The 16,275-nt window shown below is 45.1% G+C and overlaps 1 protein-coding gene across 1 annotated transcript in view; it reads right to left on the reverse strand.

Moving 5' to 3' along the window:
- The window catches only part of IARS1 (isoleucyl-tRNA synthetase 1), a 237,217-nt gene that overhangs the window by 52,020 nt on the left and 168,922 nt on the right, over nucleotides 1-16,275 (reverse strand). Inside the window, exon 19 of the mRNA XM_073562980.1 lies at nucleotides 14,385-14,529. Within this exon, the coding sequence (XP_073419081.1) occupies nucleotides 14,385-14,529 (145 nt within the window). The remainder of the gene's footprint in view (nucleotides 1-14,384; nucleotides 14,530-16,275) is intronic.

Here is a 16,275-nt window from a genome sequence, read left to right on the forward strand (position 1 = left end):
CAGAGGATGGCACCAGGGTGTCGGAAAGTGCGGACATTTTGAATGTTTTCACTGAATTTTATACAGATCTGTACTCCTCTCGGATGGGAGCGTCGGTTGAGGACACTGTGGCATTTTTAGAGGGGATTAAACTTCCCAGACTGGAGAATGATGATAGGGAATGTTTGGAGGCTCCCATCACTGATGAGGAGCTGAGTAGAGCCCAGGGGTCAATGTCAAAAGCAAAAGCACCTGGGACGGATGGGCTTCCAGTGGAAATTTTTAAAGGGCTGGAAGCGGTGTTAATACCAAAACTTAGGGCTGTGTTGGAGGATGCTACAAGTAAGGGGATCTTGCTTTTGTCTATGAGAGAAGCTATAATAGTCGTAATCCCAAAGGAAAATAAGGATCTTCAGATGCCAGAATCATACAGACCGATTTCACTGCTTACAGCGGATGTGAAGCTCCTGGCCAAGGTGTTGGCGGTTAGGCTGTCGGGTGTTATTTCTAAGTTAATACACCCAGGCCAGTCTGGATTTATGCCCGACAGGTTTACGGCTGTCAACCTGAGAAGGCTTTTTATGAATATGCAGTTGCAAGCCGATAACTCTGGCCAGAGAGTGGTTGCATCGCTGGACGCTCATAAGGCATTTGACAGTGTGGAATGGAACTATTTATGGCAAGTCTTGCTTCGTTTGGGATTTGGCCCACAATTCATATCTTGGGTTCAGTTACTATATACGCAGCTACTGGCTAGGATTAGAGTGAATGGAATGCTATCACACACTGTAGAACTTCACAGAGGGACGAGGCAGGGGTGTCCGCTCTCCCCTCTTTTGATTGCGCTGGCAGTGGAATCATTGGCCACCAAAATTTGACAATCAAGGGAGGTTTCCGGGTTCAAGTATGACCTGTTAAGAGGAAAAAATTGCGCTATACGCGGATGATGTCTTGTTATTTCTAAGTGATGCAAAAACATCTTTGGGTAATGCCATACAACTTACTGAAGGGTTTGGAAGGATGTCAGGATTGGTGATCAACTGGGGCAAAACCAATGTGTTTGCAGTAGACGGTACAATGGGGGGTTTAAGGAGAACAGTAGAGGAGGGCAGGCTTAAAATAGTGGATCAATTCAAGTATTTGGGAATATGGGAATCGCTGCCAGTCACAGTCCCCCATGTTGGGTACTCTCAAGGCGAAAATAGGAGCTTGGATTAAATTGCACTTGTCGGCAGTGGGCCGGGTTAACTTAATTAAATTGATACTGATGCCTAAAATATTGTATATCCTGCATAATGCACCTGTCTGGATATCTCAGGGAAAATTTAGACAAAAAACGCCTTGTTCAGGGGCTTGGTGTGGGGGGAAGCAACACCCTCGTATTAGGTTAGAGACCCTTCAGAGCCCTAAAGATGGTGGGGTTCTGACCTTGCCTAATCCTGAAAGATATTTCCTTGCGGTCCAGTGCCAGCACTTGAGGGGGTGGGCGCTTGAGGCGACTTCTAGCGGGATACAACACATTTTGGAAAAACTGACAAATCGGTGTCCAGTGGTACAATGTTTGGAGGATGGCTCACTGGGGGTGTTTGGGAAACTATTCCCCACATTATCTCTGATACATAAACTAAGGAGGAGGGTTAAACAAATTTGGGGGGGTTACTGGTCTGACCCGGTTCTCGCCGATTTGGGATAACAATAACTTACCAGAATTTAGGTCCATGTGAGGACTAGTGGAAAGGCAGGCTAGAGGGATTCAATTTGTTCTCCAGATTGTGGACCCACAGGGGCTGAAATCCTTTTCTCAGCTACAATCGCAAATTGGGCTCAGAGCTTCGGGTGGGTTCCATTATGCACAGATGAAGCACGCATTCATGGCTCAGAATAAGAGTGGCCATCTTGAAATTCAGGGGGATATTGTGTTGGAGTATGTATGTGGGAATGGGTCTACAAGTGGGAATATATCCTTCCTGTATGGAGATCTGTTACATACTTTCCTATTGAAATTCGCAATTGGCGCCAGAGCTAAGTGGGAGGGTGAGTTGGGCCCCTTGGAGCAGGGTTCCCCAACTCCAGTCCTCAAGGCCCACCAACAGATCATGTTTTCAGGATTTCCTTTGTATTGCACAGGTGAAGCAATTATCACCTGAGCAATACTAAGGAAATCCTGAAAACATGATCTGTTGGTGGGCCTTGAGGACTGGAGTTGGGGAACCCTGCCTTGGAGGATGAGAGCTGGGAATCCTCTCTGGAGTGGATAACAAAATTGTCATTATGTGAACCATATAGACTGTCTCAGCTTTATATAATACACAGAGTGTACAAGTCCCCGGATGTCCTGTTTAAGGGTGGACTAAAACCCACATCTGAATGTCCTCGGTGTCGCAACAAAGGTGCAGGTATATTCCACATGATGTGGACGTGTCCGAGGCTGTCGTCTTTATGGACAGTGGTCCTGAGTCGGGTGGAGGGCGCGTACAGATGTATGATTCCAAAGGACCCGGTGGTATGTTTGTTGGGTGATGTGAAAGAGAAAAGAGTGGATAATATTATGAAGACAGCGATAGCCAGACTACGCTATATGGCTCAGAAAGTGATCGCGAGAAACTGTATAAAAGAGGAGCCGCCGTCTAGAGGAGAATATCTCAAATATGTGAAAAATACCATTATGCTAGAAAAGGGGTTTTTACAAAAAAAGAGGGAAATTGGTGTTGTATGAAAAGCTATGGAAGCCATGGCTAGAGGAGTATGGTTAGGGTTGCGGATATATGTTGGTGGGGGCCTCGTGGAAGACTGAATATGTGGGGGTGTTACCTGTAATGCTACGAAAGGTGGAAGGATATTATTAACCTTTATTTTGTTCTACAGAAGAAGATTATATGGACAATACAAGCGGTCTATTAGGGTTTGGGGGGGGGGGGATGTTGTTACACGGGGTTGTTAATACGAAAATGATTGCTTTTGGAAAATTTGTATCCTAATATCCTTTCCTTAATAAAAATCTACTTGATTAAAAGAAAACAAGGCTCAAGAAATAATTCAAACTAGGCAACAAATTAGGGGATTACTGCTATTTACTTATCAGAAAAATCTAAAGAAATCCAAATCATAATACTATGCCATGGGGAACAGGGCGGGGAAACTATTTGCCAGAAGGGTTAAATAGAACAGGGTTCCCCAACTCCAGTCCTCAAGGCCCACCAACAGATCATGTTTTCAGGATTTCCTTAGTATTGCTCAGGTGATAATTGCTTCACCTGTGCAATACAAAGGAAATCCTGAAAACATGATCTGTTGGTGGGCCTTGAGGACTGGAGTTGGGGAACCGTGAAATAGAAGATGTGCAGAAGTAGGATAGACTTTTTGGAAAAAAGGGAAGGGTCTAGGACATTCCACCCAATTGAGCTTTCTAATGAATTTAGGCAATATTATGATAAACTTTATAACTTAAGGGAGGATATCTCTCAACCTTCAATGGAGGGTATTCGTAGTTATCTTCAAAAATTACACCTTCCTGCAGTCTCACAATCCCAACTTGACCTTCTTAATGCAACCTTTACCCTACAGGAGATCAAGGAAGCAATCTCGACATCTAAAAAGAACTCAGCTCCTGATGGTTTGTCCAATCTATACTTTAACCAATTCACATCTAGTCACTCCCCATTTTTACTTAAAACATTTATATATTGACAAAGTAATGGATCCATAAGCCCTCACAACCTTGAAGCCAGTATTACAACCCTTCCTAAACCTGGAAAGAGCACTACTTCCCCTAGCAACTTCCACCCTATATCCCTTTTAAATTGTGATTTAAAACTATACGCCAAAATTATTGCTAAAAGACTGATGCTGGCTCTGCCTGACTTAATCGATTCGGATCAGGTTGGGTTTGTTCGAGGACGGCAGGCCAAAGATGGAGTTCGACGCATCATTAAAATACTGGAAAAGAGAGGCGGTCCTGGTGTTCTCCTGTCACTTGATGCTGAAAAAGTGTTTGACAAGGTTCACTGGGGCTACCTGGAGGAGGTTTTAAAGAAGTTTGGTTTGATAAGTCCAATTAAAGATGCAATTCTTTCCCTGTACTCAAACCCGGTTGCATCAGTTAATGCGGCAGGTTTCCAGTCTAGGAGGTTCTCCATATCGAACGGGACTCGTCAGGGGTTCCCACTTTCACCAGTAATATTTGCGCTGGTAATGGAACCTCTGGCGGCGTCCATAAGATCCAACCTGAATATTCATGAAATTCAGATAGGGACTGTGTCCCATAAGGTTGGTCTTAATGCTGATGACGTTGTTATCGCATGTGAAAAGGTTAGGACCTCTCTAGAGGCCATTATGGAGACCCTCTTGGATTTCTCGAAGGTGTCGTATTATAAATTGAATGCCACAAAGTCCATGGTATACGGAGTGGGGATAGAAAAGGACCTGCAATCTGAACTTCAACAAGCATTCCCGTTTATTTGGAATGAAGAAAAATTAGTGAACTTGGAGATTAAAATAACCAAAACTAATAAACTAGTACAACAGAATGTTAAATCATTGTTGCCGGAAATTAAAGCTGATTTGGATAGGCAGACTCTTCTGCCTTTATCTTGGTGGGCCAGAATTCAAGCTGTGAAAATGCTTATCTTCCCCAATCTCGTGCATGTTTTTGGTGCATTCCCTTATCCTTCCCTTCCAAAGAAATTCTCAAATTACAATCTTTGCTGAGTAAGTTTATTTGGGCTACAAAGAAACACAGAACAGCACGTAATATAATGTACCACCATTATAATTTGGAAGGCATGGGGGTCCCTAATTTAGTCAACTATTAATAATAATCTTTATTTTTATATAGCGCTAACATATTCCGCAGCGCTTTACAGTTTGCACACATTATCATCACTGTCCCCAATGGGGCTAACTATTACAAAGCCTCCATTCTAGACGCAATTAGGAGCTGGTGGCGAGAGGACCAGAAGAAGACATGGATGCAGATCGAATTGCAAAATGCTCCTAGGGGTTCCACTTTTTGATTATTGGAATCACTTTTGCTTGGGATAGTAGATAATAATCTACCTTTAAATTCAATGTCTACCCTAGTAAAACTATGGAGGACTATTAATCCTGACTACCTAACTTTTCGTTTGTCGGATATATCTATCGAAGTTATTGAAGCGCATGTCCCAGACTTGTGCCTGGGGGAATGGAAAGAGTTGGGGATTTCTAAACTGAATCTCTTGTTTGAGTCCTCCCGTCTCAGAGACTTCAGCTCCCTGCAGGAACAATTTGGTCTTAGAAACACTGTGTTTCTTACAAATTAGACACTTATTTTCTTCTCAGTCTTTCATGATAGATGACCTCCCTAGGAATTCTGCAGGCTGGGGCAGACATTTTAATGACTCAACCCCAGGTCTTTCTTACATATACAAACTCATCACACAACACAGATATTCATTCAAAGTATCGCTATATGCTAAAGTGGGAAAAGATCTTTTCATTTAATGCTTCACTGGAACAGTGGTGGGAGTCGACTAGATGGATTTTGAATTATATTAACCAAGTGGAGCAAATTAAAAAGATTGTTAGATTGGTACACTACCGTTCAAAAGTTTAGGGTCACTTAGAAATTTCCTTATTTTTGAAAGAAAAGCACAGTTTTTTCCAATAAGCTAACATTAAGTAATTCAGAAATACACTATACATTGTTAATGTGGTAAATGAGTATTCTAGCTGCAAACGTCTGGTTTGTAATGCAATATCTTCATAGGTGGATAGAGGCCCATTTCCAACAACCATCACTCCAGTGTTCTTATGGTACTTTGTGTTTGTTAACTGTGTAAGAAGGCTAATGGATGGTTAGAACACCCTTGAAAACCCTTGTGCAAGTATGTTAGCACAGCTGAAAACAGTTTGGCCAATTAGAGAAGCTATAAACCTGACCTTCCTTTGAGCTAGTTGAGAATCTGGAGCATTACATTTGTTGGTTCCATTAAACTCCCAAAATGGCCAGAAAAAAAGAACTTTCATGTGAAACGCGACAGTCTATTCTTGTTCTTAGAAATGAAGGCTATTCCATGCGAGAAATTGCCAAGAAACTGAAGATTTCCTACAACGGTGTGTACTACTCCCTTTAGAGGAGAGCACAAACAGGCTCTAACCAGGAGGCTCCGCTGCACAACTGAGCAAGAAGACAAGTACATTAGAGTCTGTAGTTTGAGAAATCGACACCTCACAGGTCCTCAACTGGCAGATTCATTAAATAGTACACGCAAAACGCCAGTGTCAACGTCTACAGTGAAGAGGCGACTCCGGGATGCTGGCCTTCATGGCAGAGTGGCAAAGAAAAAGCCATATCTGAGACTGGCTAATAAAAGGAAAAGATTAATAAGGGTAAAAGAACAGACAAATCCAAGTTTGAGGTGTTTGGATCACACAGAAGAACATTTGTGAGATGCAGAACAACTGAAGAGATGCTGGAAGAGTGCCTGACGCCATCTGTCAAGCATGGTGGCGGTAATGTGATGGTCTGGGGTTGCTTTAGTGCTGGTAAAGTGGGAGATTTGCACAAGGTAAAAGGGATTTTGAATAAGGAAGGCTATCACTCCATTTTGCATCGCCATGCCATACCCTGTGGACGGCGCTTGATTGGAGCCAATTTCATCCTACAACAGGACAATGACCAAAAGCACACCTCCAAATTATGCAAGAACTATTTAGGGAAGAAGCCGGCAGCTGGTATTCTATCTGTAATGGAGTGGCCAGCGCAGTCACCGGATCTCAGCCCCACTGAGCTGTTGTGGGTGCAGCTTGACCATATGGTGCGCAAAAAGTGCCCATCAAGCCAAACCAACTTGTGGGAGGGGTTTCTGGAAGCACGGGGTGAAATTTCTCCAGATTACCTCAGCAAATTAACTGCTAGAATGCGAAAGGTCTGCAATGCTGGAATTGCTGCAAAGGAGCATTCCTTGACGAAAGCAAAGACTGAAGGAGAAAATTATTATTTCAAATTAAAATCTTTTTTTCGAACCTTGTCAATGTCTGGACGAGATTTTACATTCATTTGGCAACTCATCTGATAAATAAAAGTATGAGTTTTCATGGAAAACACAAAATTGTCTGGGTGACCCCAAACTTTTGAAAGGTAGTGTATATGTGCTCTTTGAAGACTGCATATTATTCCCCCCAATTTTCTTCCACGTGTTGGAAGGGATATTGGGCACATGTGCTGGTTCTGCCCTAAGGGCCCCGTCACACATAACGACGCACCAGCAATCCCGACAACGATATGACCTTGTCAGGATCGCTGGTGTGTCGTTACATGATCGCCGGTGAGCTGCCAAACAGGCAGCTTCACCAGCGATCAGCACCAGCGACACGAAGGTACAAGCGACGCACGCCGCTTAGTTACCCACTATATACCTTAGTTACCAGCACTCTGGTGCAGGGAGCTGGTAACCAAGGTACGCATCGGGTTTCTAAGCGACGCGCGGCACTGAGAAAACCGATGTTTACCTTAAGTTACCAGCGCCAGCTCGCTGATCACTGGTCTCCCGACTGCCACACGCAGCGATGCCTGCTGGCCAGCGGGAGACCAGCGATCAAAAAAATGTCCTGGCCATTCCATGACGATCAGCGATACCCGGCAGGGGGGCCGGTCGCTGAGAAGTGTCACACACAGCGATCTCGCTGGTGAGATCGCTGTTGCGTCACAAAACTTGTGGCTCAGCAGCGATCTCACTAGCGATCTCGCTGTGTGTAACGGAGGCTTTAGGTCCGGGTATTTTGGAGAGCGGTGGAGGATCTCATTAACTCTCTTATGGGTATTAGAATAAATCTCTCAGGCCAATTAGCACTTCTTCACATTGGTATAGAAGACTTTCCTTTTCCTATAAGAACCGGTGCTTCTCATATCCTTATTGCTGCCAGACAATGCTTAGCACTTTGTTGGAAGACTCCCAGGGTACCTACCTTTGCTGATTTGATAGACAAAATGAATATATATTACCAATACTAATCAATCCTCACTTTAAACCTGTCACATAGAATCAATTATAGAGGAAAGGTGGGCCTTGTGGAGTGTTTCGCAGTGGGCCTATATACCTAATATTCACCGAATTCAGTTTTTGCAACTTTAACTCTTTCTTTTCAAATAATATTTTATTAATTTTTAATTCATAAGGGAAAGAAGGGGTAACAAGGGGTAAGGGAAAGGAAATGAAATAAAAAATAGAGAACTCCACATTGATACAGAAATAGATACAATATACAGTCCAGACTTAATGCATAAAATAATACTTTTTCCAGAGTGAGAACAAGTTTACATAAAGATAGAATTCCAGACAGCCCATTTGAGATGGTATTTAGCCATTGTTATCGAGAGCAATTCTTTCCTCCATCTGGCTATGCAATCGTAAATTGTCAACAACGGCGGAAAAAGGTGGTGCATCAGGTTTCCTCCACCAAAGAGCTATTATGTTTTTAACCGTAATAAACAAGTGTAACAACACATACTTTATTGAAGCATCCACCTGTTCCATGTCCATTGATAACAGTACCATCTGGGGCGTAACAATAATGTTAACTGGTGATAGCTTTGCCACATGAGCTTTAACCTCTAACCATAACAATTTTAGCTTAGGACAAGTCCAAAAAATATGATAAAGGTTCCCTGGTAAATGGCAATCCCTCCAACATAAAGAAGAAGCATCCTGACTTATATGGGCTAATCTCGCTGGGGTATAGTACCATCTGACTAATACCTTGTAATAAGTTTCCATCAAGGCCATGGATGTAGTAGATCTATATGAGTGATCTATAGCATATTCCCATTGCTCTAGACTAAAAGTCATTCTTAAGTCCGCCTCCCACCGTTCCATATAGGTATGTTTGGAGAAAGTAAGGTCTCCATTGAGTCGAGAGTAAATGTTTCTAAGAGACCATTTAGTCCTAGAGTTAATGTTACCAAGCAAAGAGACTACGACATCTAGATTCAAAGACTTTTTGCGTAATAATTTATGGAGAATATCTTTTAAAATCTGATAAGACATAAACTCGTCAGAGGGTACATGAAACTTTTCCTTTATCTCGGAAAATGAAATGACCTGAGAACCATCCCATATATCCCCTATTTTTGTTACTTTCCGATCAGACCAGACACTGGGCAGAGAGAATTGGCATATATCAGCTAGCAATTTAAAAGGAAAATTTTTGAAGGAGGAAGTTCTATCTTCTTTTCTTTTTAATTTAGAGAATTTCAACCATATTCCTAAGATAGCATCCAGAATCGGGTGCGTATGATTTCTGTTCTTAGTCTCTAAAAGAAAACTAAAGAAAGTATCCTGCAGAGGCTTAGAATTATTACCTGCAAGCTCCAGATCTAACCACATAGGAGAAACCCCTTGTCTGAACCAATGCACACTATTTTTAACAAGAGTCGCCTGATAGTAAGCCTCAATGTTTGGCAACGCCAAACCTCCATGCTTCTTACCCCTATACAATATGTTATGAGAAACCCTAGGTTTCTTGTTTTTCCAAACAAACAATTTCACCAAAGTCTGTATTTTATGCATGAGCTTCACATTAAATTTCAAAGGAATAGACCTGAATATATAGAGAATTTTGGGCAATATAATCGATTTTACAACTAGAACTCTGCCCATAAGTGTAAGATCTATGAGATCAAAATGAAGAAAATCCCTAGATAAGGTATTTATAAGATTTTCAAAGTTAGCAGGGACAATGTGACTCAAAGTTTTGGTGATTTCAATGCCAAGATATTTTAAACTTTTTGTTTCCAATTGGAACTTAGTCTGATCTAAAATCAGCTTGATATCACTTTTTGATAAATTGAAAGGGAAAACTTTAGATTTTTGCGTATTTACCGTATATACTCGAGTATAAGTCAATCCGAGTATAAGTCGACCCCCCTAATTTTGCCACAAAAAACTGGGAGAACTTATTGACTCGAGTATAAGTCTAGGGTGGGAAATGCTCCATAGATTATTCCCCCATAAGAAGCTCCATAGATTGTTCCCCCATATGCTGCCCCCATAAGAAGCTCCATAGATTATTCCCCCATATGCTGCCCCCATAAGAAGCTCCATAGATTATTCCCCCATATGCTGCCCCCATAAGAAGCTCCATAGATTGTTCCCCCATATGCTGCCCCCATAAGAAGCTCCATAGATTGTTCCCCCATATGCTGCCCCCATAAGAAGCTCCATAGATTGTTCCCCCATATGCTGCCCCCATAAGAAGCTCCATAGATTGTTCCCCCATATGCTGCCCCCATAAGAAGCTCCATAGATTGTTCCCCCATATGCTGCCCCCATAAGAAGCTCCATAGATTGTTCCCCCATATGCTGCCCCCATAAGAAGCTCCATAGATTGTTCCCCCATATGCTGCCCCCATGCTGCTGCTGCATGTAAAAATAAAAAAATGACATACTCACCTCTCCGTCGCTGGGTGTCAGATTCTCACCTGTCCTGCGTCCATGGCTGCTCACCGCTATCTGCCACGTCATCAGTCAGTGACGTTCAGACTGCAGGGGGCGCTGCGCGCACTAACCACGTCACCGCGCCCTCTTCTGTCTGAAGTCACTGACCGATGACAGACAGCAGCAAGCAGCCATGGACGCAGGACAGGTATCGCTATACTTACCCGTCCTAACACTGTGTCTTGAGCCCCCAGCTTCTCCGCGCACTCTCTTCCTGCCTTCAGCGGTCATGTGGTACCGCTCATTAAAACTCATGAATATGCGCATATTCATGAGTTTTAATGAGCGGCACCACATGACCGCTGAAGGCAGGAAGAGAGAGCACGGGGAGAAGCTGGGGGCTCAAGACACAGCGTCAGGACGGGTAAATATGACCTGACACCCCCGCCCCCCTTTGTATATGACTCGAATATAAGACGAGAGGGGGACTTTCAGCCCAATTTTTTGGGCTGAAAATCTCGACTTATATTCGAGTATATACGGTATCTTGAAAAAGGAAATATTTGAGAAATGCCCCAAATCTTCCATTAAATTTACCACAGAATTGACCGGATTAGTTACTGAAACAAATAAATCATCAGCGAAAAGGCTCAATTTGTGTGAACGATTTTTAGTATGGAAACCCGATATTGAAGGATTTGTTCTTATTTTTTCGGCTAATGGCTCTATAGCCAATGCAAAAAGAAGGCGAGACAGGGGACATCCCTGCCTAGTACCATTAGTAATGTTAAAGGATTTGGATAAATGATTGTTTATATAAATTTTGGCATTGGGATTAGAATATAATGAAAGGGTGGAAGAGACAAATTTGTCGTCAAAGCCAAATTTAAACAGGACATTCTTGAGATACAACCAATTGATTCTATCGAATGCTTTCTCCGCATCTAATGTTAAAAAGAGAGAGGGAACATTAGTGGATTGGGCCAAATGAAGTAGATTAAGAACGCGTCTGGTACCGTCAGTCGCTTGCCTCCCAGTAATAAAACCCACCTGATCCTCTCTGATCAGGTGAGGCAAAATATGCTTAAGTCTTTCCGCTAAGATCTTTGAGTATATTTTTATGTCTCCATTGATCAGAGAAATAGGCCTATAATCCTTTACACACTCTGATTCTCCCTTCTCTTTAGGAATTAGTATTATAGTAGCCTCCAACATGTCTGCCGGAAATGAACCTAGATTCGCTACGTGATCTAATAAAATTTTTAACTGAGGAGAGCGAGTTTTAGAAAATATTTGATAGTATTCGTTAACAAACCCGTCGGGACCAGGAGACTTCAACGATTTAAGTTTGTGAATGATATTATTGATTTCTTCTATGGAAATGGGTTTATTTAATTGTTCCAAATCTAATTTATCTATTTGAGGAAGATTTAGGCCCGCCAAAAAGGAGTTGATTGCATTTTGATCTGGAGACTGAATCGTGGGATCTTGTAAGTTGTACAATGTTTCAAAAAATGTAGCAAAGACATTCGCAATGTCCTGTGGATGCGAATGGAGACATCCTGTCGAACTTTTAATCCTATTTATTCTCCTGGTAAGTCTCTTTTTAATTTTTTCATCATATAATGGGTAGGCTTATTTGCAGACGCATAATAATTAAATTTAGACGCTTGTATGGCAGCATCATAGTCGGACATTAGTTGTGTTTTTAATTGTTGCCGTAATTCTAGAATTTCCATGTGAATATCATGCGATGGGATAGGTAACCTATTTTGCTGATCCTCCTTTGAGTTAATTAGGGATTGTAGATTCCTTATTTTGTCCCTTTTTTGTCGCTTAAACCAAGAGGACAACTGTATAATACAACCCCTAATGACCGCCTTGCAACTTTAACTCTTTCAAATGAAGTATGCATTCTTAGCTCTTCAATTTCTCTTATGGCGTTCTGTTTATCGGTTATATTGTTATTCCCATGTGTATGCTTCTGATTCCTAATTTCCCATTCCCCATTCTATACCAACTACCACCCCCCAGTCCCCCCTTATATATAATTTTAAGGTAATTGTGTCATATTCAAATAAATCAAACTTAAGTGCCTTTTTTTTTTAACTTGTCACTGTTTTTTGAAAAGTTCAATAAAAAGTTATTGGTTTACAACAAAAAAACAAAGCCAAGTCCGTTGTGTCAGAAGAATTACTAACTGGCCTCGGCTACAGAGTCTATGTTGTCCCCTGAGGTTACGGACTGGGCAGGAGAAGAGGCAGCCTCGTCTGCAGTGGCCCCATCCCAGGAAATTATTCCCTCCCATACAAAATGTTCAAGTGGCTGCAGGGTCAGCCCTTTGTGGCCTTGTACTACTGAGGGAACAATGACACTCCACTGCGGCAGCAGTCGTCATGCCCACTAGGTTGCCTCCCTTCCTCGAATGATGAAAGAAAGCGACACCACCCATGTAAGAAAAAAATACCAACCACCACTAGGCAAAAAAAAGGGAGCTCAGAACCTAAGGAGAGGCCACAGCCCACCAGGCAGAGGCCCCAGCCCACCAGGCAGAGGCCACAGCCCACCAGGCAGAGGCCACAGCCCACCAGGCAGAGGCCACAGCCCACCAGGCAGAGGCCACAGCACAGCCCACCAGGCAGAGGCCACAGCTCACCAGGCAGAGGCCCCAGCCCACCAGGCAGAGGCCACAGCTCACCAGGCAGAGGCCACAGCCCACCAGGCAGAGGTCACAGCCCACCAGGCAGAGGCCACAGCCCACCAGGCAGAGGCCCCAGCTCACCAGGCAGAGGCCACAGCCCACCAGGCAGAGGCCCCAGCTCACCAGGCAGAGGCCCCAGCTCACCAGGCAGAGGCCACAGCTCACCAGGCAGAGGCCACAGCCCACCAGACAGAGGCCACAGCCCACCAGGCAGAGGCCACAGCCCACCAGGCAGAGGCCACAGCTCACCAGGCAGAGGCCACAGCTCATCAGGCAGAGGCCACAGTCCATCAGGCAGAGGCCACAGCCCACCAGACAGAGGCCACAGCACAGCCCACCAGGCAGAGGCCACAGCTCACCAGGCAGAGGCCACAGCCCACCAGACAGAGGCCACAGCCCACCAGGCAGAGGCCACAGCTCACCAGGCAGAGGCCACAGCTCACCAGGCAGAGGCAAAGCCCACCAGGCAGAGGCCACAGCTCACCAGGCAGAGGCCAAAGCTCACCAGGCAGAGGCCCCAGCTCACCAGGCAGAGGTCACAGCCCACCAGGCAGAGGTCACAGCCCACCAGGCAGAGGCCACAGCACAGCCCACCAGGCAGAGGCCACAGCTCACCAGGCAGAGGTCACAGCCCACCAGGCAGAGGCCCCAGCTCACCAGGCAGAGGCCACAGTCCACCAGGCAGAGGCCACAGCTCACCAGGCAGAGGCCACAGCCCACCAGGCAGAGGCCACAGCCCACCAGGCAGAGGCCACAGCCCACCAGGCAGAGGCCACAGCTCACCAGGCAGAGGTCACAGCCCACCAGGCAGAGGCCCCAGCTCACCAGGCAGAGGCCCCAGCCCACCAGGCAGAGGCCACAGCCCACCAGGCAGAGGCCACAGCACAGCCCACAGCACAGCCCACCAGGCAGAGGCCACAGCTCACCAGGCAGAGGCCCCAGCCCACCAGGCAGAGGCCACAGCTCACCAGGCAGAGGCCACAGCTCACCAGGCAGAGGCCACAGCTCACCAGGCAGAGGCCCCAGCTCACCAGGCAGAGGCCACAGCTCACCAGGCAGAGGCCACAGCCCACCAGGCAGAGGCCACAGCCCACCAGGCAGAGGCCACAGCCCACCAGGCAGAGGCCCCAGCTCACCAGGCAGAGGCCACAGCCCACCAGGCAGAGGCCACAGCCCACCAGGCAGAGGCCACAAGCACACCAGGCAGAGGCCACAGCCCACCTCCATCTCTTGTCAGTCTCCTGATGACGTATACCAGTGGATCCCTGCCATCATCGTCTCATACATACCTTATGCAATCGATAAATGTTCTGCATCAGAAAGCGGAATGCGTTGTACCATGGTAGGAAAACGTCTTTCAGGACATCACGGACCCCTTCTTCTTTAAAGCGCAAGTTCTCTGCTCTCACGACTGGAGAATTTATTAAGTATAATCTGAAAATACAGATAAATATTGTGTAATTTGAAAGAAATGCTTAATCCGCGGATGCAATGAACCCTGGAAAAAGAAATTAACATAATGTAACAGAAGAAACCTAAAAGGGAAACTGTCAGCAGGATCTCACAACCTCCAAACCCTTTACATGCCATGAAGAACTTTCACAGACAAGTCCTACAACACCTGTACATGGTCGCTGCATTCCTCCATTACTGAGAAAGCAGTATTTCAATTGATATATACAGTGGGTACGGAAAGTATTCAGACTCCTTTAAATTTTTCACTCTTTGTTTTCTTTGCAGCCATTTGGTAAATTTGAAAAAGTTCATTTTTTTCTCATTAATGTACACTCTGCCCCCATCTTGACTGAAGAAAACAGAAATGTAGAAAGTTTTGCAAATTTATTAAAAAAAAACAACAAAAAAACTGAAATCTCACATGGTCATAAGTATTCAGACCCTTTTCACCTTTTGAGCTAGTACAGCCATGAGTCTTCTTGGGAATGATGCCACAAGGTTTTCACACCTGGGTTTGGGGATCCTCTGCCATTCTTCTGAAGGGTCGGAGGGCCGAGCTGGGGGGGTGGTCCCTCAATATATCGCGCAGTGACGTACAGACACACGATGAGGCAAGTTTCGGGTACAACGGGTCCAAGTTTATTCTCTTGCCATCCACCTGACGGCCTCCGAAGTACACCGCACTTCAATTCACTTTGCTTCACTTCACTTATCGGCCCCCCGTTTCCAGGGCCGCTTCCCGCACACCGTACTTTACACCGGGGACGTACATTTACGCACCGTCCCCTCTTCACTCTTCAACGCTCCTGTCAGATCCGTCACTGTGGCCGCCTTAAGCCCGTAAACCAACAGCACTTTTACTGATCAGTCGTCTCTCTCAATACGGTATGCTTTACCTCAGTGCCTCGTCTATACTGCGGTACTCTGGTGTCAGGACCACCCCCCTGACTTTCTCTCTCCTCAGTCCCCCTGGTTCGGTTTTCCTCACAGTGCACAAACTATCGTAGTCCTCCTGTCACTGGAGCTCCCTCTGGGGACTGGAACTTTCTGGAACCCTCCTGTCAAATTTATATCTTTCCCGCTTCCCTGTAACTCCGCCCCCATGACCAATGGTTTCCTAAGCCCTAAGCTGATGTCAAGTCCTTCGCTCACACTCCTCCCTGCCCTCTAATGGTCAACCCAAGGTATTGCACGTCCACTACACTTTCTCAGCTGTTTCCCCACTGTAGTAACAGACACCTGTCTAAAATGTGCAAACCTTCCTTTCTCTGTTCTGACACGTCCGTCCGTCCGTCAGGTCACCTTCCCTACACTTCCTTGCAGATCCTCTCCAGTTCCGTCAGGTTGGATGGTGAACGCTGGTGGACAGCCATTTTCCGGTCTCTCCAGAGATGCTCAATTGGGTTTAGGTCAGGGCTCTAGCTGGGCCAGTCAAGAATTGGCACAGAGTTGCTCTGAAGTACTCCTTTGTTATTTTAGCTGTGTGCTTAGGGTCATTGTCTTGTTGGAAGGTGAACCTTCAGCCAAGTCTGAGGTCGAGAGCACTCTGGAAGAGGTTTTCATCCAGGATATCTCTGTACTTGGTCGCATTCATGCTTTTTTCAATGGCAACCAGTCGTCCTGTCCCTGCAGCTGAAAAACACCCCCATAGCATAATGCTGCCACCACCATGTTTCACTGTTGGGATTGTACTGGGCAGGTGATGAGCAGCGCCAGGTTTTCTCC

This window comes from Dendrobates tinctorius, unplaced genomic scaffold (assembly GCF_039654945.1).
Source record: "Dendrobates tinctorius isolate UK_male_01 unplaced genomic scaffold, ASM3965494v1 ptg000375l, whole genome shotgun sequence".
Taxonomy (NCBI): Eukaryota; Metazoa; Chordata; class Amphibia; order Anura; family Dendrobatidae; genus Dendrobates; species Dendrobates tinctorius.